Here is a 24,882-nt window from a genome sequence, read left to right as displayed (position 1 = left end):
ACTTGCAAATTACAACTTCAGTCTACGATATCGGCCTGGCCGTAGCAATGGGGATGCAGATGGGTTGTCCCGAAGACCACATGACAGTTTGCACCCAGAAGATGAATGGGTTGAAATACCAGCCCCGGGTGTAAGAGCTCAATGCCAGGGTGTACACTGCCGTCAGGCAGGATCCAGTGTGGCTGAAGCTTTGGGGATATCGGCAGCTGGGATCCCAAAGTTGTACTGCAGTGTTGTGACAGTGGACACTGCTGCCCTGCCTTCCATCAGTTTAGATGACCTGCGGAGGGATCAGAAGGAGGATCCACTTTGTCGTCTGGCTCTGGAGGCACTGCGACAAAAGAAGCCAGAGTTGTTAAAAACAGATGAACACCCAAATGCTAGGACTCTGGCCTGGGAATGGGACAGGCTTAGCCTGCGGAATGGTCTGGTATATAGAAGAGCTCCTAACTTTGCAGGATGTGAGAAATGGCAACTGCTACTACCCCATAAACACAAGGACTCTGTATATTGTCAGCTGCATGACAACCATGGACATCTTGGTGTAGAGAAGACTCTAGGGTTAGTAAGAGATCGATTTTACTGGCCCGGGTTCAAGCAAGACGTGGAGGGCTATTGCAGTACTTGTTTCCGATGCCTCCAGCGTAAATCCCTGCCCACTAGAGCTGCGCCAATGGGACACCTTGAAAGCCAGGGACCAATGGACTTAGTCTGCATAGACTTTTTATCTATAGAACCGGATGAGGGGGGAGTGAAGAATGCTCTGGTGGTCACTGATCATTTCACCAGATATGCTCAGGCTTACCCCACAAAAGACCAAAGGGCAATTACTGTGGCCAAATTCCTAGTGGAGAAGTTTTTCATCCATTATGGGTTGCCTAAGCGGATACACTCTGACCAGGGCAGAGATTTTGAAAGCCGGCTCATAAAAGAACTGTTAACCCTTCTTGGAGTGCAGAAGTCCAGGACCACCCCATATCACCCACAAGGTGACCCTCAGCCAGAACGGTTCAACAGAACCCTGCTTAACATGCTGGGGACTTTGGCTGAAGAAAAAAAGGCACAATGGAGCAGGTATATAGCAGCTGTTGTCCACGCCTATAATAGTACCAGAAATGACACCACAGGATTTTCCCCATATTTCTTAATGTTTGGAAGGGAAGCCCGATTGCCAGTTGATGTTGTTTTTGGGGTAACAGCGGATGACACTCCAGTAACATCACACCAAGGGGACATTGAGCGCCTCAAGCACAACTTACAAAAAGCATATGAACAGGCACAGGCTGCTGCGGGAAATAGACAAGACCAGAATAAAAAGCAATATGACCGAAGTATGAAGTTCCATGATCTGCAGCCTGGTGACCGGGTGCTGTTACGGAATTTGGGTATTCCTGGGAAGCATAAGTTGGCCAACCGCTGGGGATCCCAGCCTTACATTGTTTGTACGCAGCTACCTAACATCCCAGTATATCAGATACGGCCTGAGAGGAGAACCGGGCCCATCAAGACTTGGCACCGCAACCACCTTATGCCAATAGGTGAAAAAGTTAGGGTGTTGAAGCTTCCAGATGAAAAACCCACTACCAATCGGCCTAGGTGTTCTAGGAGACAGCAAGGCCTTCCAGCTGAGATGCCACCAGCAGACGTCAAAGAAACAGAAGTTTCAGAGGACAATGAGAGTGATGATGACTGGGGTCTGGATTATTTCTTCACAGATCAGAATAAAGAATGTAGCCCCAGTTTTGGTTCAGAGGTTTCAAGCAATCTAAGTGTGGATGCTAATGAGTTTATTCCCAATGCTGCAATTACACCCGAACCAAGATCAGATGAGACATCACAGCAGGAGCAGCTGGAGACAGTGGTCACAGCTAACATGGAGGAAATTTCTCCTGTACCAACTCCTGAGACCAGGGATTGTACTGAGACCCTTGAAAGGCCCTGCAGGCCACAACGAACAGTTAGACCTCCACAGAGACTGTCATATGATATCCTGGGAACAAGTCACAATCAGATGGTGTCCACTGTTCGAAAAGCTACCATCGCCCATGTTCCCTGTGTGCTGATGCCCAATGGTGACACCCCAGCCCATAAAACATACAAAAATGGTATGCCATGGTGGAAAAGATTGTTCAGTAAATGAGATGTTACTGTTGAACTGTATATATTTATGTTAACATTTATGTATATTGCCATGCTTTCTTCTCTTCTGCATATTGATACATATGTTCCATCATGCTGTCACGAGGACATGACATTTATAAAGAGGGGGGGTGAGTGTAGTACACTTAATGTTTGTACCTGTAAGACTGCTGGGTAATGTAGTCCCCCCTGTGCATTCCACTACAGTACAGAGGAACTAGTTAATGCTTCAGACTGCAGGAAGGAAGGAATTTTCTCCAGCCAATGATAAAGGAGACAGTCTGTGCCCTGCCCTCTCAGCCAGGAACAGGAAGAGGAAGGAGCCTGGAACAGGAGGAGGAGAGACCAGCCAGCATGGAGAGATGTGCTGAGAGATCTAGAGACTGGGTTTGTGTTCCAGCCTGCTGAGTGACCAGCCAGAGAGAGACACTGCTATTAACCTGCAAGGGGAGAACACTGCAGTGTGCAGCCTGCTTGAAGCTGTTTGCTGCTGTTCCCTGGAGGAAGTTTTGTTGTCAGCACCATTGTGATCCAGGAGTACAACAGTCAGCCATCTTGATAAGGAGAAAGCCACAGTGTGGATAAAAGCAAGGTTCCTTGTCAACTGTAAGTTATTAACCCTTTGTGCTACAAGTTTAAGGAACTTTGGGAGTTATAAAACAGACATTATCCTGCTAGTCCATTGGAGGGTGAGACATATTGTGCAAGGAGAGCTGACAGCATTGCACCATCTATACCCTTACCAAGGGACACATCACCAGTTCTTTTATTGTGGTTACATCCAGGGAGATAATTCAGTTGCACAGTTCAGCAGCAACCTAAGGTGGAATTTGCCATTCATTTAGACTGCTGTGCTATTTGCAGCCCATCCAGTTCTTTCAACTCAGTAAGGGGGCCCCCCATCGGTAAACAACTGTTTCAGGACTTAGGTGTGCACACCAGGGTTTGAAGGGTCTTACAGGGGTTGTCTTTGTTAAATTGTCATATTTACTACAGTGTTAGCAGAGTACTAATTGTCATATTATTGTTTTATTTCTAACCAATCATCTCTTACAGCTGCAGCTGTTTAATAAAGTCAGGTTGTGCCTGTTGCACTGCCATCTTGTGTGCCTGGTTACTGGGGCCTTGGGGTGTCACCTGGTTAAGAAAAGCAGACTCATATAGACTACTGCCAACACCTACGGGTGCGCTACATATATATATATATATATATATATATATAATATATATATAATATATATATAATATATATAATATATATATATATATATATATATATATATTTATATTTGTAAAGAGAAGGCTGTTGCACTCAAGATAAAGACCCCAATGAGGGTTGAAACGTCTATCTAAATAAAATACTTTTTTCACAAAGCCCCTTGAGTGCAACAGCCTTCTCTTTACAAATTTATATATATATTCCACAGGAAGGCTGTCCTGTGTAAAGGTATTTAGTTCAAATGAGGCTGTTAGGAAGGTCTCTCAGAGCAGGACACAGAGCAGGAAGGACACCTGCCTGTGTGAGGAACTCCCAGAGGGGCTGGGGTGCCATTTGCTACTGCAAGGTGCAGAGAGAGGAGACCAAGTGACAGAGGGTCTGTCTGACTGAGGAAAGTCAGGAACCTGAGCAATCCCCCAAGAGTTTCGTGAGTACAGGGGTGACCCCTACTTATGTGTTTATTTACTGGCAGTCCACAAGGGGCCCAGTTTAGTAAGGGAACTCTTCGTGTGTAAAGGTAGAGCCCAGTGGGCAGGATTTATTTTTATGATTTGTTTTGTATCCTGAAATGGTCACCCCTGTGTGTAAATAAACTGTCTTAAAGAGAAGAAAAGTGTCTGTTATGGATCCCGCAGCTTACATAATATATATATATATATATATATATATAAAAGTTAAACAATGATTAAATAAAATTTAAGAATGACAAACCAGCACAGCATTATACTGTAAATTCTAATGTAGGAAAGCAGCATTATAGCAAAGTACAAAGAGAAAGCCGATTGTACTGCAGAGAAAAGGGCTGATAACTGTGGGACACTGTTGGAAAAAAAAATCAAATTTCAAGTCTAGCAGTTAGGCAGTTTTCATTTAGATGGCAAATTTTGAACTTGATGTACGTGTCTTTTAAGTATGAAAAAAATACCAGGATACGGTAAATACGATGTTAAAGGTAGCCAGGTAATGAATGCTACTATACAACATATTAGTATCTGGTAGGCTAATTGTTTTTGTATATTTTAACAGAATTTTAAAAGTTGCCCTGCATTCTTACCCCTGCCAAAGTAGTTCATCATTGGCCAGGTCTTGCCAAACACATGATGCCAAACAGAGATCTGTGGCATTGAGATAGGACAGAATGGTAAGGCTCAGCTCTGGTGGCAGCATTTCAAGATTGATGAATCCTTGTTGATCCTTCACTTTCCTTGCTTTCAGTAGATGGCAAATATCCATTCCACCCTGAAGCTGCCTTTGATGATTCAAGTTATCGTTATCATTATCAATTATCCTTCTGCCATAATCTGTGGACAGGTAAGTGTGCTCTGCATATCCTTGTTGAAACTGCTGATTTCTTGCGACCCTCCAAAGTCCTTGACCCATCTGTAACCCTAAAATTAAGCACAAGAAAATAGCACTGAGCCTGCACTCAATGAGTTTTGTGGACATTTTTGATTTGTCATTTAAAAGCAACCAAATATTTATTAGCATAATCATAAAATTAAAGTATGTAGGTTATTTCTATCTTTAGTACTTACAAATCTCCCTATAAATATTCCAACGTTTATTTAAAAAAAAAAAAAAAAAAAAAAAATACAAAACTTTTTTTCCTGAGATGTCCTGAAAGTTCCCTTTAGCATGACCTTACAGAACTAGCTAATGATATATGTATATATACAAATATTAAAATATTTTAAATATTGGTCTTGGGTAGGAGGTCCTTTTTAAAATCAGTAGCTAAAAATAGCATACACACAGGACCGTGATAGGTACAGAACAGGTTGTCTTTAAACTGGACCATGCACTATTGAGAAATGTAATAACTTTAAAATGTATTTTTATTAGGGATGCACCGAATCCAGGATTCGGCCTTTTTCAGCAGGATTCGGATTCGGCCGAATCCTTCTGCCCGGCCGAACCGAATCCTAATTTGCATATACAAATTAGGGGCGGGGAGGGAAATCGCGTGACTTTTTGTCACAAAACAAGGAAGTTAAAAATATTTTCCCCTTTCAACCCCTAATTTGCATATGCAAATTAGGGTTCTGATTCGGTTCGGTATTCGGGCCGAATCTTTCACTAAGGATTCGGGGGTTCGGCCGAATCCAAAATAGTGGATTCGGTGCATCCCTAATTTTTATTCATTTTTAACGTGAAAGCACAAAAAAAAAAAAGTGGCTTGTAGAGAAGAGGAAAAAGGAGGGGGTCAAAGTATACATTCAGGTGAATAATTAAGGAACATGTCAAGTTGTTGTTGGCAGGGATTCAAGCCAGGGGTTCCAAATTTTTTGAACGTTTGCAGACATCCTCAAGCAAAATAAGCCAGTCTGTGTGGAATTTACCAATCTAATCCACCATGAGATTAATGGTAAAGAGGGACTAATGCAGTGTAGCGCCACTGTTTTCTTTGCATAGAATAGATGAGCTCTCGTGAGTATTCTGGAAGCTGTCTTAGGTACCAGAAAATACACCAGTCTTAACAGATTTTGGTTTAGAACTTGTGGTAGTGAGATTCCTCTGAAACAAATTGCACAACTTGTTGCCAGAATAACAACAATGATATCAGGGCAGCACTATAAGAGGCAAATTTACTTAAGGTCGAATATCGAGGGTTAATTAACTGTCGAAGTTAAATCCTTCGACTTCGAAGTCGAACGATTTAGCTATATCTGTCGATTGAACAAAAAATCATTTGATCGAAGGATTAAATCCTTCGAATCGAACCAATCGAATGATTTTTGTTCGACCAAAAAAAGCTAGCAAAGCCTATGGGGACCTTCCCCATAGGCTAACATTGAATTCGGTAGCTTTTAGGTGGCGAACTAGAGGGTCGAAGTTTTTCTTAAAGAGACAGTACTTCGACTATCGAATGGTCGAATAGTCAAACGATTTTTAGTTCGAATCGTTTGATTCGAAGTCGAAGGTCGAAGTAGCCCATTCGATGGTCGAAGTAGCCAAAAAACCATTCGAAATTCAAAGTTTTTTTCCTCTATTCCTTCACTCGAGCTAAGTAAATGGGCCCCAAAGTATATAAAATCTGCATCTGTTGCATTACAGTGAAGGCATCTGGAATAAGCAGACCCATAGATTGAAGTTTCTGGATGTCAAATAGGTTTGATATATAATTTTGAATTTAATTAGTTTATCTCTCATGCTGACCAAAGTGAGGTAGATGTTTTCTTCCAGTTTATCCCAGTCATCTGGGTCTAAGTGGAGGTCACTGGTTTCCCATTTGAGTTTAACCCTGGGTTTGGGAGATATTATAACTTCCACAGTAGAATATTGCATGCTGGTTGGGTCTATAGGAAATTGTGCACAACATAAATGATGTAATTGCATATAATTGAACACCAACATGTCCGCCAGAGTAGGCAGCTGTTGAAACTGATCTAAAGGTTTTAAAGGTTCTTTGCAATTGATCTATGTTTCTATCTATGTTTTTAAAGGTTCCTTTTACTATGAGATATTAAAGTTGTTTGACCACCTGCCTTTGGCCATGTGCCCTCTCCGTAAAAGAAGGCAAAATAGAAAAGAAGAGGGCATATCAGGTGATATTAAGTCTGCCTTGTTGGTAATCTTATATAGGATGTTCCAGAATCTTTTTTTATTATCAAAAGCAGGATCAAAGGTGGCAAGCATTTCCTGGGTCTGTATATACATGAGGCAGGGTTTCAGTTATTCCAAAGTATTGAGCTTTTAATAAGGAGGCTGGATTTTCAGCATCAAACATTTTACAATTTCAGGCATGTATAGCTTTGGAAGCTTGGGAGGCTAAATAGTTCAAAATTAGGCATAGCTAGAGCAAGTTGTAAAATTGGGGCATGCATCGTGGATCTACTTATGGTGGGTGTTTCATGGTCAAAAGGGTCATGGGTCTAAAGGCATAGAATTCTGTTTGGATGCGATCTATTGCTTGTAGATGGATTAAGAATGAATAATGATGCCTAGCTACTTAAAGGTCTACAATCATGAGGTAAAAAGCTTGGCTTATAGTTGTGCTTTAAGAACAGTAAGAGGGAGGATTAGGGACTTGTCCCAGGCAATTTGTAGACTCGAGTCTTTGCCAAATCAGGAGATTAAGTTAAGAACTGCCATTAATGCGCCTACTGGGCCTGCTAGGTATAAAAGTGTGTCACCAGGGTATAGTGCCATTTTTTTCTCAATGTCTTTTTATAATAACCCACACACACATTTGTCTATTTAAGAGTGGCATGGGTTCTATCACCCGAGTGAACAATAGCAGGGATAGGGGACAATCCTATCTAGTTCCACTGGTGAAGATAAAGTACAATTCCCTGACAAAGGATTCACGTTACATCAGGCGAATTCTTTTAACATAGCCCTGACTAAAGCCCAGTCTAATTAACATTTCCCACAATTAGGGTCATTCAGTGGAGTCAAAGGCCTTGGTGGTGTCAAGAGAAATCACTAGGCCTGATCTTCCATATTAGTGAGACATCTGTAAATTAAAATATAAGCACCTTTTATTGATGGCTTGGGATTTTGAGGGCATAAAGCAAGACTGTTCCAGCCTTGAGTGTGGTAATCACTTTGGCCAGCCTTCATGCAGGAATTATGTCTAGTATTTAGCATTCAGTGTTAAAAAGGGAAATGGGTCTGTATGATAAGCATAAGGTCAGATGTGTGCCTGGATTGGGTTATATCTGTAATGGTTGCTGCTGAGAATGAAGTGGGAAGTTTTCATAAGTATTATTAAAGTCTCTAATAGTTTGGGAAAGAGTTGATGGATGTGGAGTACATTCAATCCCAAACCAGCCTGGGCTATCTCCAAGAGCAAAGGTTTTACTAGCTGAATAAAGCAATAGTTTTTAGTTAGTTCTAGTCTATACAAATCCAATTGTCTAAAGGCACTAGTGAAAGTAGAGTTTTGTGGAGGTGGGTCATTTATAAATCTGTGTTTAGTGTGGCCCATGTCATGTTCCAGGGTAGCAATTTAATCTTTAGTCGTGGTGCTGGATACTGCAATGGTTCTTAAGTAATAAAATCACAATGAATATATGAGCACCAAAATTGGGACTTAACCTCCGATCTTGGGTCCCAGTATAATTATTACGAAGTCAAGTGATAAGATAAAAAGCAATGTTTATTCACAACCATGCCATGAGAAAATTTAAAAAGACATACAATTACATTACATTACATTAAAATAGAAGCAGCGCTGCATATAAGAGAAGGGATCCCTTCTATGGGAGCTTAGAGTCACATCATATCATTGGTGAGAAACAATAATATCAATATCAAAAAGTATCAATTGTTATTCTATATCAAGAGGTATACAATATGGCTGAAAGCCCATGTAGTGTGCATTACGACCTCCTAAATGATGTACGATGAAAGACCTGCAGTTTTGTAAAAGGTGGAAATTAAGCAGTGGGACTGTTGATCCTTTTTTGGTATGCACTAGGATGTTGGCTGAACCGGGCTATTAGTCTCAATAGACCTCTATGCGGTTTAATTGTCCCGACAGTGTTGTAGCCCGAATAAGAGCTGATGGACAAGTATAGTTTGGACGTATATCAATATGTGATGTGGTCATTCCATCGACCGGATTAGCAATGTTCAATCAAAGTTCAGCACCAATAAGTTAAAGTATAGATACAGCAGTCACGAGTGAAATCTTACTCAAATCCAAAATTCAGCGTGTTCATACAGACCATTATCCAGAGTGCGTTATCGTCATGTCCTGTATGTCGGATCAGCCCGCTGTTCCTTTCATCCTTGCGATTCTCTTACTGCAGGTACTGTGAGAGGGGTCCCGTCTCATCCATGCAGCGCCGCGCCTCAACAGCTGTTTCGCTGCCAACAGCAGCTTTGTCAAGAGGCCGAGTGTAAGAAATGACGCGGCCTTAAAGATGAAGTCACGTGATCGTGACATGTATCGCCTTCGTGATAGATTAATACATATTATGCATACACACTTGTTCGCTGTAGAATTTTATCCCCTTTGTATTGCATCATCCATGGGGTGTACTGAGAACTCAATATCAAAGGGGTGACAATATGTAAAGACATGGCTCTAAGTATATTGCAATAATATATTTCTTATTTTTTATCACTGAGGCGTATAAGACCATGGCATGGTAGTGAGATCCTATGCACTAAATATACACTTGGCACTTAATCATTAAATATAAATAATAATCATATAAGTAGAGTGCGAATCATATAATAACGTTTTTGATTAAAGTTTGAATCAAAATTCAGATCTAATAAAGTAAATGCCATATAATTAGTAAAAAACTAAAAATGTGTGGGGTAATGCATAAAATCATGGCATATGGTTTGCCCACAAGCAAACATGAAATCAAATGAAGTGCAATTATCTCTTTGTTTGATGATAAGAGACCCAAAGGATTTATTTATTTATTTATTTACAAATGCTTGAAAATTTAAATGCAAAAAATGAAATAACCAATACCTTGTTCAGATGCGGGGTGATCCCAAATTTATTGTAGTGCTCTTGACATGTGAGTCATGTTCAAACGTTTCGGGACAAACAAATGCCCTTCCTTGAGGAAGGGCATTTGTTTGTCCCGAAACGTTTGAACATGACTCACATGTCAAGAGCACTACAATAAATTTGGGATCACCCCGCATCTGAACAAGGTATTGGTTATTTCATTTTTTGCATTATATTATTGCTGGCGGTGGAAGAGGCCAGTACCAATACCTTCCCCAATTTTTTCTATTTTTCTGAAAATTTAAATGACCATCCAGTCCAAACTCCGTCTTATATGTATTAAGCCTGAAAATCCAAGTAGTTTCCAACTGAAGTAATTTATTGTCTAGATCTCCACCCCTTATGTCTCCATGGAGTCGATCTATGCCCTGGAAATATGAACCTGTGTTATTGCCCTTGTGTATGCAGTGAACATGTTTGGCAATACTTGATAGAAGGTTACAATTTCTGATGTCTAATAGATGTTCATAAATTCGCCTTTTTAAAGGTATTTTTGTTTTGCCAACATATAATGCCACAATGGCAAGTAAACATGTATATTACATAAGTTGTAGTACAACAAATGTAGTGATACCTCAAGCCGTCTCGCCCGAAAGTCTTAGACGGCTTCATGTCATGACATTGTTCACATGAACCACATCTGTAATTGCCTGCCATTTTGCAACAGGTTTGTCTTGATAGTTTCTGAAAATGACTATGGGTCAATAGGTCCCCAATGCTGGTGTTTCTCCTATATGAAAATAATGGACGAGGGGTCACTAGTTTACTCAGGACGGGATCTTTAGATAGAATATCCCATTGTTTATGGATTATGGATCGAATATCCTTATTTTTATTATAAGTCATAATGAGTCTAGTTTCTATGTTTGTATTAGTACTATTTCTACTTATTTCAGGTCTCTTTGCTTTGTAAAATAAATCCTCTAGATTTTGGGCAACTGCCCATTGGTAAGCCCTATCGAGGGTCCGGGTTTTATAGCCTCTCATCTTAAATCTATGAGTTTATAGGCTTCCTGCTTAAAGTCCTCGTCCAAGGAACAAATTCTCCTCAATCTTAGATACTGCCCTTTAGGAATGCCCTCTATGCACTTGGAGGGATGCATGGATTTGGCATGAAGAAGGCTATTACTTGCAGTCTTTTTCCGATATAAGTTAGTGGATACTAAGCCCTCTTGGTTCATTTTAATCTCTATGTCTAAGAATTCCAGTTTCGAACTGTCACAGTTCATGGTAAAAGACAAATTGAAATTATTGGTATTGAGTTTGGTTACCAATCCTTTTAATAGCTGCTCCGGTCCCTGCCAAATGAGCATGATGTCATCGATGTATATGTGCCATCTGAGAATATGGCACAGATACATGTCATATTCATCAGCTGAAAATACATGTGTCCAACGTTAATACATTAATTTCTCTCAACAAGTGTGAGGTGTCTAACACAAAAGAATATTGTTGCGTGACCATCGGTTGCAATACCAAATCGATAAATTCACTAATGGGTTCAGTAAGAGATCCACATCCGGAGACGATAAAATCACAATGAAAACTGCTTTACTAGCTTCCCATAGTAAGTTTGGCTTTGCAGAGCCCGGATTCTCTGGTCAGTAAACCTGAAGAGCACAAGAGGAGTCTGAAAATATTTACATTTTCAGTGGGGGATAGTCTGCATTGCTTATTTTGGGTGGGGCTAGTTGTAGTGATAAGTATATGGGTGAGTGCTATTTTTGGTGAATGGTTCAATGTTCTTTAATCCCTGCAGTGGAAGACAACAGAAAATGAATATCTTTGGTAGTTAAAATACAGCTCCCACTGTTGCCAACTTCACTGGTTTGATGAGGATCAGAGTTTCCGAAGTCAGATGAGGTAAGGGAAGAAAGGCTTTTATCTACTACAACATAATGCAGCTCATTAACTACTGTTTCAGCAAGTAGATCATTAATAACTTATTTTGCAATAAACCAAACACTCTAGTAGCTAGTACAGATCACCTTTACAGCACAAGTATGGCTAAAATAATTGTATCTGAGAGTTTACACGATGTCCATTAACAGTGAATAGTTGATATAAGTATAAATATTTAAAAAATGTGTTCCAAAAATTACATTTGGCATGGCATGCTATGTTCTGAGAGAAGTCTTTGAAGTGTCACTTAGTTTGAAAATGTAGTTTGAGTTTTTCTGTAATGAAAATGCAACAAACTAATACATGGGTAGGTACATATTCATTTATTTTGTGTCAGTGCTTTCAGTGCAAACTTGAGAAAAAGGAAATTAAAGGGTTAGTTCACCTTTCAGTACTAAAACATTAGTAACTTTTAGTATGCTGTAGCCATTGATATCCAGAGACAGTCCAGTTTGTTATTTCAGCAGCTATCTGGTTGCTAGGATTTTGTATACCTTCGTACCCAGGCAGTGGTTTACATTAGACTCGAATAAGAATAGGAGAGGGCCTGAATAGGAAGATGAGTAATGAAAGTAACAATAACAATAAAATTGTAGCCACATGAAGCAATAATGTTTTGGCTCCTGTGTTCCATGACCCCCTTCAAAGTTGCTTGCAGTGATGTATGGGTCGGGTTTTTCTTGACCAGCACCCAACCTGAGCCTGCCCACAATCCGCCTCCTCCCTGTAACGGGCCCGAAGGCACAGTAATAGTAAGGACCAAAGAGGAGACCAGACCAGGTTCGCAGTACAGAAAGGGTTTATCCAGAAGAATCGTCAAATACAAGCAAAAGGGTCAGTTCAGGCGGCAATCAGCAAAGTCCAGGAAACAGGCAATAAACGGTACACAGGAAAATATAGCAGAATGATAACACCCAGGAACACAGTAAAGGAACCTATAATCGGGCAATGAAGAAAAGGGGAATGGGGTTAAAATAGTCCTGGGCTTGGCGCCAAAAACTGACGCACTGGCGTCAGACGCAGACGCCAGCGTCCCCACGCTGACGTCCTGACGCCGGCGCCCGATTCTGACGCCGGCGTCCGTTCCGTCGCCGGCGACCAATCCCTGGGCGACTCGATCTTGACGTTGATGGCCTGCGACCAGCAGGGACCACATGGTGGAGCAGGGGGACGCCATCTTGGTCGCCATCTTGGACGCCATGCAGGTAAGAACCTTCGGATTCCATTACAGTACCCCCCTCCTTAGGGGGGGCCTCAGGACCACCGAGACTGGGGGAAGAAGGGAACAGTCTGTGGAACTTACGGACCAGGGTAGGTGCATGGACATCTGAGTCTTTTACCCAGGAACACTCCTCTGGACCGAAACCCTTCCATTCGATTAAATATTGAAGAGTGCCCCTGGAAAAGCGAGAATCCAGAATCCTCTTGACCTCGAACTCTTGGTGACCATCAACCAGGACAGGAGCTGGGGGGGAAGAAGAAGAGGAACAAGACATGGCAGGCTTAAGTAAAGAAACATGAAAGACATTAGGAATCCGCATCTCGGGAGGAAGTTGAAGACGGACCGCCACCGGATTGATAACTTCGATGATAGGATAAGGACCAATGAATTTAGGACCAAGCTTGGGAGTGGGAATCTTGAGGCGAATGTTACGGGTGGAAAGAAAAACCTTGTCACCAGGAGCATATGGTGGGGAAGGAACTCTCTTCTTATCGGCGAACCTCTTCTGAACCAAAGAACTCTTTTCCAAATTAGAGGAAGTAGCCTGCCAGATAGCCGACATGTGAGCAGCTTGGTCGTTGGCCGCAGGAACGTTGGTAAGGAGAAGATCCTGAGGGAAGGCCAACGGGTTCCGACCATATACACAGAAGAATGGAGATTTCAAAGAAGAGGAATGCAAAGCGTTATTATGCGCGAACTCAGCCCAGGGAAGAAGATCTGACCAATCATCCTGGCACAGGGACACGTGGCACCGAAGAAACTGCTCCAAAGCCTGGTTGACCCGTTCAGCGGCACCATTAGACTGAGGGTGATAAGATGAGGAAAACTGAAGAGAAATATTAAGAACCTTGCACAGAGCTCTCCAGAACTTAGAGACAAATTGAGAACCTCGATCTGACACAATCTCGGCAGGGAAACCATGTAAACGAAAAATGTGTTTAATAAACAGTTCAGCGAGTTCAGGAGCAGAAGGCAATTTTCGAAGAGGAGTGAAATGGGCCATCTTGCTAAATCTATCGATCACCACCCAGATGACAGTGTGGCCGGAGGATAAGGGCAGGTCGACAATGAAATCCATCGCCAAATGAGTCCAAGGGCGAGATGGGATGGGTAATGGCAAGAGAAGACCCTTGGGGGAGGAATGTCCAGATTTAGAGACAGCACAGGTGGCACAGGAAGAAACAAAGTCTCTGACGTCCTTTCTCATGGATGGCCACCACACCAGGCGTGAAAGTAGTTCAGTGGTTTTTTCAATTCCCGGATGACCGGCTTGCTTAGAGGTGTGGACTTGGGACAAAATGGACTGACGACAATCTGGAGGAACAAAAGCAACCCCCAAGGGGGCATTTCCAGGAGCCGAGGTCTGGGCAGAGAGGAGTTGCGAAGCCAAGGACGGAAATAAGGCAGCGATAATCTTGGAAGAAGGCACAATGGGTTCAGGAGCCTCGGAACTAGGCATTTCGGAAATGAAACTTCTGGACAGGGCATCAGCCTTTCTGTTTCTAGAGCCAGGACGAAAGGTGATGATGAAGTTGAAACGGGAAAAGAATAAAGACCATCTGGCTTGTCGTGGATTGAGACGTTTGAGGGACTGGATGAATTCGAGGTTTTTGTGGTCGGTAAAGATGGTTACAGGAACAGAAGACCCTTCCAGTAGATGCCTCCACTCCTCCAGGGCCAACTTGACAGCAAGTAGTTCACGATTCCCAACATCGTAGTTTTGCTCAGAAGAAGAGAATTTCTTGGAAAAGAAAGCACAGGGATGTAATTTACCGTCGGAAGAGGACCTTTGAGACAAAACTGCTCCCGCTCCCACATCAGAGGCATCGACTTCGAGGAAGAAGGGTAGAAGAGGTTCCGGGTGCCTGAGAATTGGTGCAGATGAAAAGGCTTCTTTAAGGGATTCAAAAGCTTCCAGAGCCTGAGGGGGCCAGTGCTGAGGTCTACCCCCTTTACGGATTAGAGCAAGAATTGGAGAAATCTTGGAAGAAAAACCTTTAATGAACTGTCTATAATAATTGGCGAAGCCAATAAACCTCTGAATGGCCTTGACACAGGTGGGAAGAGGCCAATCAATAATTGCCGAGACTTTGGCGGGATCCATCTTGAAACCCTGCTGGGAGATGATATAACCAAGGAAGGGAATGGTAGGCACTTCGAAAGAGCATTTCTCCAATTTGGCGAACAGATTATTCCTCCTAAGACGAAGAAGAACTTCTTTGACTTGAGAACGGTGTTCCTGGAGATTTTTGGAAAAGATAAGGATGTCATCCAAGTAAACGACCACACTTTGCCCCAATAAGTCCCTGAAAATGTCATTTACAAACTCTTGGAAGACCGCAGGAGCATTACAGAGACCGAATGGCATTACTAGGTACTCGTAATGCCCGTCACGAGTATTAAAAGCGGTCTTCCACTCATCCCCCTCACGGATCCGAATGAGGTTGTAGGCGCCCCGAAGATCTAACTTGGTGAAGAGACTGGCACCCCTCAACTGGTCAAAAAGTTCAGAAATTAACGGGAGGGGATAGCGGTTTTTAATGGTAATTTTATTAAGCCCCCGGTAATCAATGCAAGGTCGCAGACTTCCATCTTTCTTTTCAACGAAGAAAAACCCTGCTCCCGCAGGGGAAGAAGAAGGGCGGATAAAACCTCTTTGAAGATTTTCCTGAATATAGGTCTTCATGGCGGCAGTCTCAGAGGGAGAAAGTGTATAGGTGCGACCACGAGGAGGCATGGAACCAGGAAGAAGCTCGACTGGGCAGTCGTAAGGACGGTGAGGAGGGAGAGTCTCAGCAGAGCCTTTGTTGAAGACATCGGAGAAGGTCTGATAAACGGGAGGAAGAGAAGGATTCGAAGACACAGAAGAAACTTTGACAAGGGGCGCAGCAGGCAAACAATTCTGCTGGCAATAAGGACTCCAATGGGAGACTTGTGAGGAGGTCCAATCAATGACTGGGTTATGGGTACACAACCATGGAAGCCCCAGAACTATTGGAGTGGAAGGGCAGTCAATAATAAGAAAGGACAGTCTCTCCAAGTGCATAGTGCCCACCTTAAGCGAAAGTTCTTGTGTAGACAAGGAAATGATTGCAGAAGACAGAGGACGGTCATCGATGGCAAGGACTCGAAGAGGATTCGCCATGGGCTGAAGAGGAATAGCGTGATTAGCAGCGAAGACCTTGTCCATAAAGTTTCCAGCGGCCCCAGAGTCAAGGAAGGCTTGCAGGGAGACTTTCCGGGGGCCCCATTGGATTTGCACAGGAAGAAGAAATCGATGGGCAGAAGACTGTGGAGAGGGGACAATTCCTCCCAGAAAAGTTTCCCCAACCTTGGCTCTGGCGTTTCCAGGCTTAATGGGGCATTCCAGAGCGAAGTGAGCCTTGCCCCCACAATATAAACAAAGTCCAGTAGCCTTTCTACGAAGTTTCTCTTGATCAGACAGATGAGAGCGACCAATCTGTACTTGCTTCTTGGCGGGCAGAGGAGGAGAAACAGAAGAAGTAGAAGTAGACTGGGGAGGTAGTATGGGTCTCTGGAAGCGAGGAGCTAAAGCTGGTTGAGACCTCTGCGATTTCCAGACCCGCTCACAGTCAGCAAGATGTTCCCTCTGCCGGGTATCGACTCTTACAGCCAAGGAAACCAAATCTTCCCAAGAAGAAGGGATCTCGCGGGACACTAGGTCATTCTTGATACGCATTGCCAGGCCGTTGTAGAAGGCAGCGTGATAACTGTCGTTGTTCCAGGATGTTTCTGCCAGCAAGGTACGAAACTCTATGGCGTATTCCGGCACCGAGCGAGTTCCCTGCTGTAACTGGAACAACCGAGCAGAAGCCGAGGCAGACCGACCTGGCGCGTCAAACACAGTGCGGAGATCCCGGATGAAGGCTTTTGCATCGTCAATGGCTGGATCTTGCTTTTCCCAGAGTGGTGATGCCCATTCCAGAGCCTTCCCTTGTAACCGGGAGATGATGAAGCCCACCTTAGCACGCTCTGAGACATACTGGCCGGGAAGCAGAGCAAATTGGATTTCACACTGGATGATGAATCCGCGACATGCTTCCGGATCGCCGAAATACAGAGGGGGTGCAGGTATGTGGGGCTCAGGGACACATACCGGTGTAGCAGGTCTTGGAACAGGGGCGTGGGCCGCTGACGGGAATGCGGACAGCTTCTCCTGAATCGCCAGAAGGACTTGGCTGAACTGAGATTGCTGGTTCTCGTAAGAGAGAAGACGAGAAGACAATCCTCGGACAGCTTGGTAGACATCGGGCGTAACTTGCGTCTCCTCCGCAGGGTCCATGGCCCGATTATACTGTAACGGGCCCGAAGGCACAGTAATAGTAAGGACCAAAGAGGAGACCAGACCAGGTTCGCAGTACAGAAAGGGTTTATCCAGAAGAATCGTCAAATACAAGCAAAAGGGTCAGTTCAGGCGGCAATCAGCAAAGTCCAGGAAACAGGCAATAAACGGTACACAGGAAAATATAGCAGAATGATAACACCCAGGAACACAGTAAAGGAACCTATAATCGGGCAATGAAGAAAAGGGGAATGGGGTTAAAATAGTCCTGGGCTTGGCGCCAAAAACTGACGCACTGGCGTCAGACGCAGACGCCAGCGTCCCCACGCTGACGTCCTGACGCCGGCGCCCGATTCTGACGCCGGCGTCCGTTCCGTCGCCGGCGACCAATCCCTGGGCGACTCGATCTTGACGTTGATGGCCTGCGACCAGCAGGGACCACATGGTGGAGCAGGGGGACGCCATCTTGGTCGCCATCTTGGACGCCATGCAGGTAAGAACCTTCGGATTCCATTACACTCCCGTCTATATATAGGCCTGCGCTGACCTGCTGATGACGTCATAAAAGGGTCGGGGCATGGTGAGTGCATGCACATGAAAACAGAAGCCGGCAGTTTAAGGTTGCCGGCTGCCAAAAGAGCTCAACCCGAACCTGCGACCCGCAAAAGAAGTACTGAGGTCGGCCCTAATGCACCCGACCAGCGGGTAAACCCGCGGATCCCACATCACTGCTAACAACTTTGAAGGGAGGGGTCACAGAACACAGCAGCCAAAACATTATTGCTCATGTGGCTACAATTTTATTGTTATTATTGGGCTGGCTTGCACATCACTAGTTGATAGCAATAGGACATTCTAGAACATACTAAAAAATAACTTAAATGTGAACCACCCCTTGAAAAACTATCTTTAGAGCTCTAAAGAATTTCAAGTTTTAATTAAAATATGGTATGGGGTACAAAAGAGTACACATTTGCATCCTAAAACAAAGAATTCGAAAATTAATGGTATACATAATTAATTCTACACTCATTGACTTGAAGGTGGCACCCGTGGTTATTTTAAAGGGGTGCCCATCATGGTAATGTCGTTAAGTTTTAGTGGGTAATAGAATGACTAATTCTAAGCAATTTTGCAACTGGTCTTCATTTTTTCTTTTTATCATAGTTTTTGAATTATTTGCCTTCTTTTGACAGCTTTCAAATGGGGGTCACTGACCATCTAAAAAACAAATGTTCTGTAAGGCTTCACATTAATAGTTACTGATACTTTCTATTACTCATCTTTACATTCAGACCTCTCCTATTCATATCCCAGTCTCTTATTCAAATCAATGCATGGTTGCTAGGGTAATTGTGGCCCTAGCAACCAGATTGCTAACTGTAAACTGGAAAGCCGCTGAACAAAAAGCTAAAAAACTCCACAACTAATAAAAAATGAAAACCAATTGCAAATTGTCTCAGATGCAGAATCATCCCTGATTATACTTACCAATTAAGGACTTTTAAAAAAGACTTTTATCTTTTGATTTTTTTATCAAAAAAACGTATACTTTGTTGGCTATATACTAAAACGTCTATATATTATCAGCCTTCTGTGACCAGATTTGTCATCAAAGATTACTGGGCACCATGCTACTAAGTTAACAGTGCCCTCTTGCCCAAGAGTCACCTGGGTATGGTAGTGTCCTGCCAATAAGTAGAATGGTGCCATGATGGGGGGGGATATGTGCCCTGATCCATCCAGCCATGGGAATTATAGTAAAACTATGCCCACTCACCCACAAACCCCACACCATTTGTGATCTGCAAATCACACTTTTAAGTTTCTTAGGGCTCTATCCTCAATGGGGCCCCTGATTAATGTACCCCTAGGTATCCCCCTGATGCTTTTATTTATTTAATTAGAGATTTCTGCATTTTTTTGCGCTTGTAAACTCACAAATTCAAGTTTTTGGAGCTTATAAACTCTGAAATTTGAGGTATTCAAGTCAGATTTAATAAATAAGCAAACACTTTTTTAAAAAATATAAATTTGAGTTTTTTCGAAGTTAGAAAACTCTAAAATCTCACAAATTAGATTTTTGTTAAATAAGCCCATTATTTTTTCTGATACAACCCCATCAAGGGTTAATATCCTTGTGAGTGTGTATATATACACTTGTATGCTTCAAGAAACCCAAAAATTTATGTAATGGATGATAAATCCAACTTAGTATAAATGTACTCAATATAATTCACAGGCAAAGCAGATCCACACTAAATAAAGCAGACATTGTGCAGACTTCACTGTTCTATACATGTGACAGCTGAGCAAGGCAAAATGAGGTAGAGATTGTTTAGGTTTAGACTAGAAAAGTAAGTTGTTTAGGGGATGGAAAAAAGAAGAATTCAAATGCTGCTGAATACCGATAATATTTGTGCCGAAGTATATGGGATTTCCAAAAAAAAAAAAAAATTGTAAGTTTTATTTATAGAAAACATATTTTTGGAAGTTACTCAAAACTAGAAAGACTAGAGAATCATTAGGTTTCATGTGCCTTTTCCCACTGATGAAAATTACCGAATTAGAGTATGTGGAATAATGTTGCAATTCAGAAGTTCCAGCAATCATTTAATTTGTTACAACCCAAGTCAAAGCACTAATTGCATTTTTAGCTATGTCAAAATAAGCCAAAGTACTGTAATACTAAAATATGATTTTATTTTATTCATAAAGAGTCAGCATATAACACACATCATGGACACATCATTTGATCTTTTTTAATCATTGCATAAAACATTGGGAGGTCTGAAAGGAATAAACATAAATAAGCAAAACAATGATTGTAACTCTAAGGGACCGATTTATTAACTTTTGAAACGGAGTTTAGCAACGAACGCAGGATATTTTCATGACTGTTTTTTTTTTTTGACACATTTTTTTTCTTGTCTGCTAAAATCTGGTGAGAATCAGGTTGTAGAAATGAAGGAAGAATAAAAAGTTGACTTACTAAAAATAGCATGCAGTAATGCAGATACTCAACGTTGTCTCATATTCTTCTGGTGGTAGAGCACTGACAGTTCTTTCAGTTTTTTCAATCCATTTCCTAATAGAATAAAATGAACAGAAGTGAAGATGTAATACACATACTAGTGTAAATATGACAGCTGAGTTGGTTTTACTTTCTGGGTCATGTATAGTTAGAGATGCATCGAATCTACTATTTTGGGATTCAGCCGAATCCAATATCTTTAATGAAGGCTTCAACTGAATCTCAAACCAAATCTGAACCCTAATTTGTACATGCAATTTGTTGGATGTATTATTCCAGTCTCTTATTCAAATCATTGCAGTTACTAGGGTAATTTGGATCCTTACAACCATATTGCAATCTGAAGAGTTGCTGAATTAAAAGCTAAATAACTTAAAAACCACAAATAATTAAACATGAAAAACAATTGTAAATTGTCTCAAAATATCACTCTCAGTATCATACTAAAAGTTCATTTAAAAGAACACAAAAAAAGATAAAAAAGTCTCTCTATGAAACACCACAACATCACCATGGAAGGAAATTTAAACCATTACAAAAATGTTTATGGAATGCCATAAAAATGCCAAAATATTATGCAAGGAGTTTTCTTCGAGATAGATGCTATGTTTCTTTTAATTTAACATTTTATTTTAAAGCTAGACTAAACTATTTTACATAACAAATTAAAATGTGACTAAACAAAACTGGAGTTTATTAAAATTCCAACACATATAAACAGACACACCTGCAACACATTTAGACATGGTGTTAACACAAAGGTATGTTTATTGCACAAAATCTTACAGACATGCAGTTATCTTCAACTATCTACACGGGGGAAAATGACTTTGCAGTTTATTTCACTTGTGTTGAATTTTCCCAAATTAATCTGTTTAATCTGATGTCATAATTGTTTCAGAAGAGATATACAGATACAGACCAATGGAAATAAAATTAGCTTATAAAACACATATTAACAGTATTGTTAAGGAATCAGTTCTAGAGATATGTATGTTTGTATATATTTATTTTAATAGCACAGCTTGTATATACAGCACTATACAATAACACAATGCATTAATAAAATATGCAGGAAGCAATACAATAATAATAAAATATAAATAAAAACAATTATTCTCAAGATTAAGTGCTGGGTGTTTCCAGACAAAAAAAAACTTAAAGGAGGATAGTCGTTAACCACTTGGGGGTGCCAAATGTTAGGCACCCCCAAGTGAATGTATTTACTTACCTTAAACCCCATGCCAGTGCTCCTATCAGCAGAAAACTGCACCGGCCCAGGGTTATACAAGTGAGCACCACAGAGCGATCCTCTTCCGCATTCTTCTTTCGTCAAATTTCCTGAGGCAGACGCATGCACAGTAGAATGAAATAGACGGATTTTTAGTTAAAGTTCGGCTTTTCACTCCAATGTGCATGCGTAGTCACGAGAAGACAGAAGAAGCCAGAAGAGAATCGCTCTGTGGTGCTCGCAGGAACAACCACGGGCAGGTGCAGTTTTCTCTACAGACATATTTATGTATGGAATTTCAGAACTAAGGAGCAAAAACGATTTATGGCGGGAAATGGCAATAGGGTGGTATGACCTAACAGTACCTCTGAGACTGAGAAGTCAATCAGGAATGTATTAAGACACAAGTGTATAGATTTAGTAAGTGCAGATGAATGAAGAGTTTTGAAAATTAAAACAAATATTTTCTATGTAATTCTTTGCTTAATGGGAAGCTATGATAATGAATGCTAAAGTAGGTGAGGGGATGAGGGTTCAGGGGATGCCAGTTAGTGGCATGTTGCATTAGTCTAGGTGAAATGGGATTAAGGCATGGATGAGTATCCAAGCGTGGTTAATAAACCACTACTAAGTAGTCAGCTCTGTTTATTCTAGTACACTGGCTATGGGGAAAACATGAAAATCTTAAAATTCTTAGTTTTAGGTGTCCTAGAGATTACAAAATAATGTATTTCTTCTTCTTTTGTGCCCCAGAATCTGTATTCATACACAGTACAGCTCAGCATTTTAACTGTACTGCAATGTGCACAACCCAAATCAGCCAAAAGGGATCCCTGGGAATGGCAGAAAGATGGCAGCGCTGTGCTCACACTATAGTGTGACCCAGGGCTCACACTATTTTAGCAAAGCAGAGGGGAAGCCTAACAACTGGAACTCCCCCCTGTAGTGATTAACACCTTTCAATAACTACCTCTAGGTCATTAATAAACAAGTTGAAAAGCAAAGGACCAAGTACAGACCCTTTGGTAACCCACTAACAACACTGGTCAAATTAGAAAATGTTCAATTTACCACCACTATGTAATCTATCTTTTAGCTAGTTCTCTATCCTATAGGTCTCTATAAGTACAAATACTATGTTCCAGGCCAACATTCCTTAATCTAACCAGTAACCTTCTGTGTGGTACTTTGCAAAGGCTTTAGCAAAGTCTGAGTAGATCACATCCACTGCCATCCCAGAGTCAAGGTCTCTGCTACCTTCTCATAAAAAGAAATTAAATTAGTCTGGCAAGATATATTACACATAAAACCATGCTGGCATAAACTCATAGTATTGTTATTTGCAATGAAGTCAAGTTTCTTATCCCTTAACACCAGAAACACTTTCCTACCACTGACATCAGACTAACCAACCTATAGTTTTGAGGCTGAGAACTGGATCCCTTTTGAATAGTTTCACCACATTACTCATTTATGTCTGTGTAAGAGAGTTTTATGCACTTGTTTTACATAAGCCTAACTGAATGAGTTTATGTGAAATAAGCTTAATCAAAAGTAAAGTAAAAGAAAAGTAAGTTGAAACATTTCAGCAAATTGTGATCCTTCCAGCTCCAGGATAAAATACCTCTGGGGCAAGAAGGAAAGGAAACTTTCTCTAAGCAATATAGCCAATACAAATTACTGGCACTGCTGCTTTTGGCAGCTGTTGGTTGCTTGAACCAGACAGATGCAAGCAGAGAAAACAGCTTTGAAAAGCTGTACTGTTCAAGAAATCAGCTCCAGCGGATGGTATGTTATGTCATAGCATGGGCACAAGTGTCATGGTACTGGCACAAGTGTCATGGCATGGGCACAAGTGTCATGGCATGGGCACAAGTGTCATGGCATGGGCACAAGTGTCATGGCATGGGCACAAGTGTCATGGCATGGGCACAAGTGTCATGGCATGGGCACAAGTGTCATGGCATGGGCACAAGTGTCATGGCATGGGCACAAGTGTCATGGCATGGGCACAAGTGTCATGGCATGGGCACAAGTGTCATGGCATGGGCACAAGTGTCATGGCATGGGCACAAGTGTCATGGTATTGGCACAAGTGTCATGGCATGGGCACAAGTGTCATGATACGGGCACAAGTGTCATGGTACGGGCACTAGTGTCATGGTACGGGCACAAGTGTCATGGTACGGGCACAAGTGTCATGGTACGGGCACAAGTGTCATGGCACGGGCACAATTGTCATGATATTGGCACAAGTGTCATGGCATGGGCACAATTGTCATGATATTGGCACAAGTGTCATGGCATGGGCACAAGTGTCATGATAAAGGCACTAGTGTCATGGTACGGGCACTAATGTCATGGTACGAGCACTAGTGTCATTGTACGGGCACAAGTGTCATGGTGCGGGCACAAGTGTCATGGTGCGGGCACAAGTGTCATGGTGCGGGCACAAGTGTCATGGTACAGGCACTAGTGTCATGGTACAGGCACAAGTGTCATGGTACTGGCACAAGTGTCATGATAAAGGCACTAGTGTCATGGTACGGGCACTAATGTCATGGTACGGGCACTAATGTCATGGTACGGGCACTAGTGTCATGGTACGGGCACTAGTGTCATGGTACGGGCACAAGTGTCATGGCATGGGCACAAGTGTCATGGCATGGGCACAAGTGTCATGGCATGGGCACAAGTGTCATGGTACGGGCACAAGTGTCATGGCATGGGCACAAGTGTCATGGCATGGGCACAAGTGTCATGGTACGGGCACAAGTGTCATGGTACGGGCACAAGTGTCATGGTACGGGCACAAGTGTCCTGATATGGGCACAAGTGTCCTGATATGGGCACAAGTGTCATGATATGGGCCAGTATCGCCTCAATGGTATAATCAAAAGTTACATGAGTCACAGGCACTCATTCCCTGTACTGACTGCGAGCCTCGGATATGGGTGTGGGATCGTTGCTAACATCCTAATGTACTTCAAAACATCACCGACTTGCCACAAATATTGTACACATTTTTAAACTGCAGCTATTTTTCCCCCTAAACAGAGGAAAAGGTGGATAAAATCTATTTGCTCTGCGTTTCAGCCTGGTTAACAAGTGGTTGCCATGGAATATTAAAACTGTATTAGAGAAGAGCCCCAGCTGTATGCTGACACTGCAAAGATATGAATTTCAAAAGCAATTCCTCGCTATCCAAAAAAAGGGAAGTGACAAGAAACCCACTTACTCATAACCTGAGTGCCGTATCTTCTTGACAGGTGCACACACAACCCTCCTGCCTTCTATCTTGTACCTCTCTGCTGCCTGGTTCCTGAGCTCCCACTAGTTCTTCTTGCATCCAAT

The 24,882-nt window shown here is 42.1% G+C and overlaps 1 protein-coding gene across 2 annotated transcripts in view; it reads right to left on the bottom strand.

The window, feature by feature from the left end:
• Positions 1-24,882, bottom strand: part of fbxo8.L (F-box protein 8 L homeolog) — a 44,654-nt gene that overhangs the window by 19,277 nt on the left and 495 nt on the right. Inside the window, exons 1-3 of one of the 2 annotated variants that reach the window (NM_001092821.1) lie at positions 24,767-24,872; positions 20,256-20,351; positions 4,413-4,746 (exon numbers count right to left, since the gene is read on the bottom strand). In NM_001092821.1, coding sequence (NP_001086290.1) covers positions 4,413-4,738 — 326 coding nt within the window. In that variant the 5' untranslated portion in view covers positions 4,739-4,746; positions 20,256-20,351; positions 24,767-24,872. Of the gene's footprint in view, positions 1-4,412; positions 4,747-20,255; positions 20,352-24,766; positions 24,873-24,882 lie in introns of those variants that run through there. The other variant, XM_018245727.2, reaches the window with a different exon arrangement.

This window comes from Xenopus laevis, chromosome 1L, assembly GCF_017654675.1.
Source record: "Xenopus laevis strain J_2021 chromosome 1L, Xenopus_laevis_v10.1, whole genome shotgun sequence".
In the NCBI taxonomy this organism is placed as follows: Eukaryota; Metazoa; Chordata; class Amphibia; order Anura; family Pipidae; genus Xenopus; species Xenopus laevis.
This window is presented reverse-complemented; position numbering and strand designations above follow the sequence as displayed.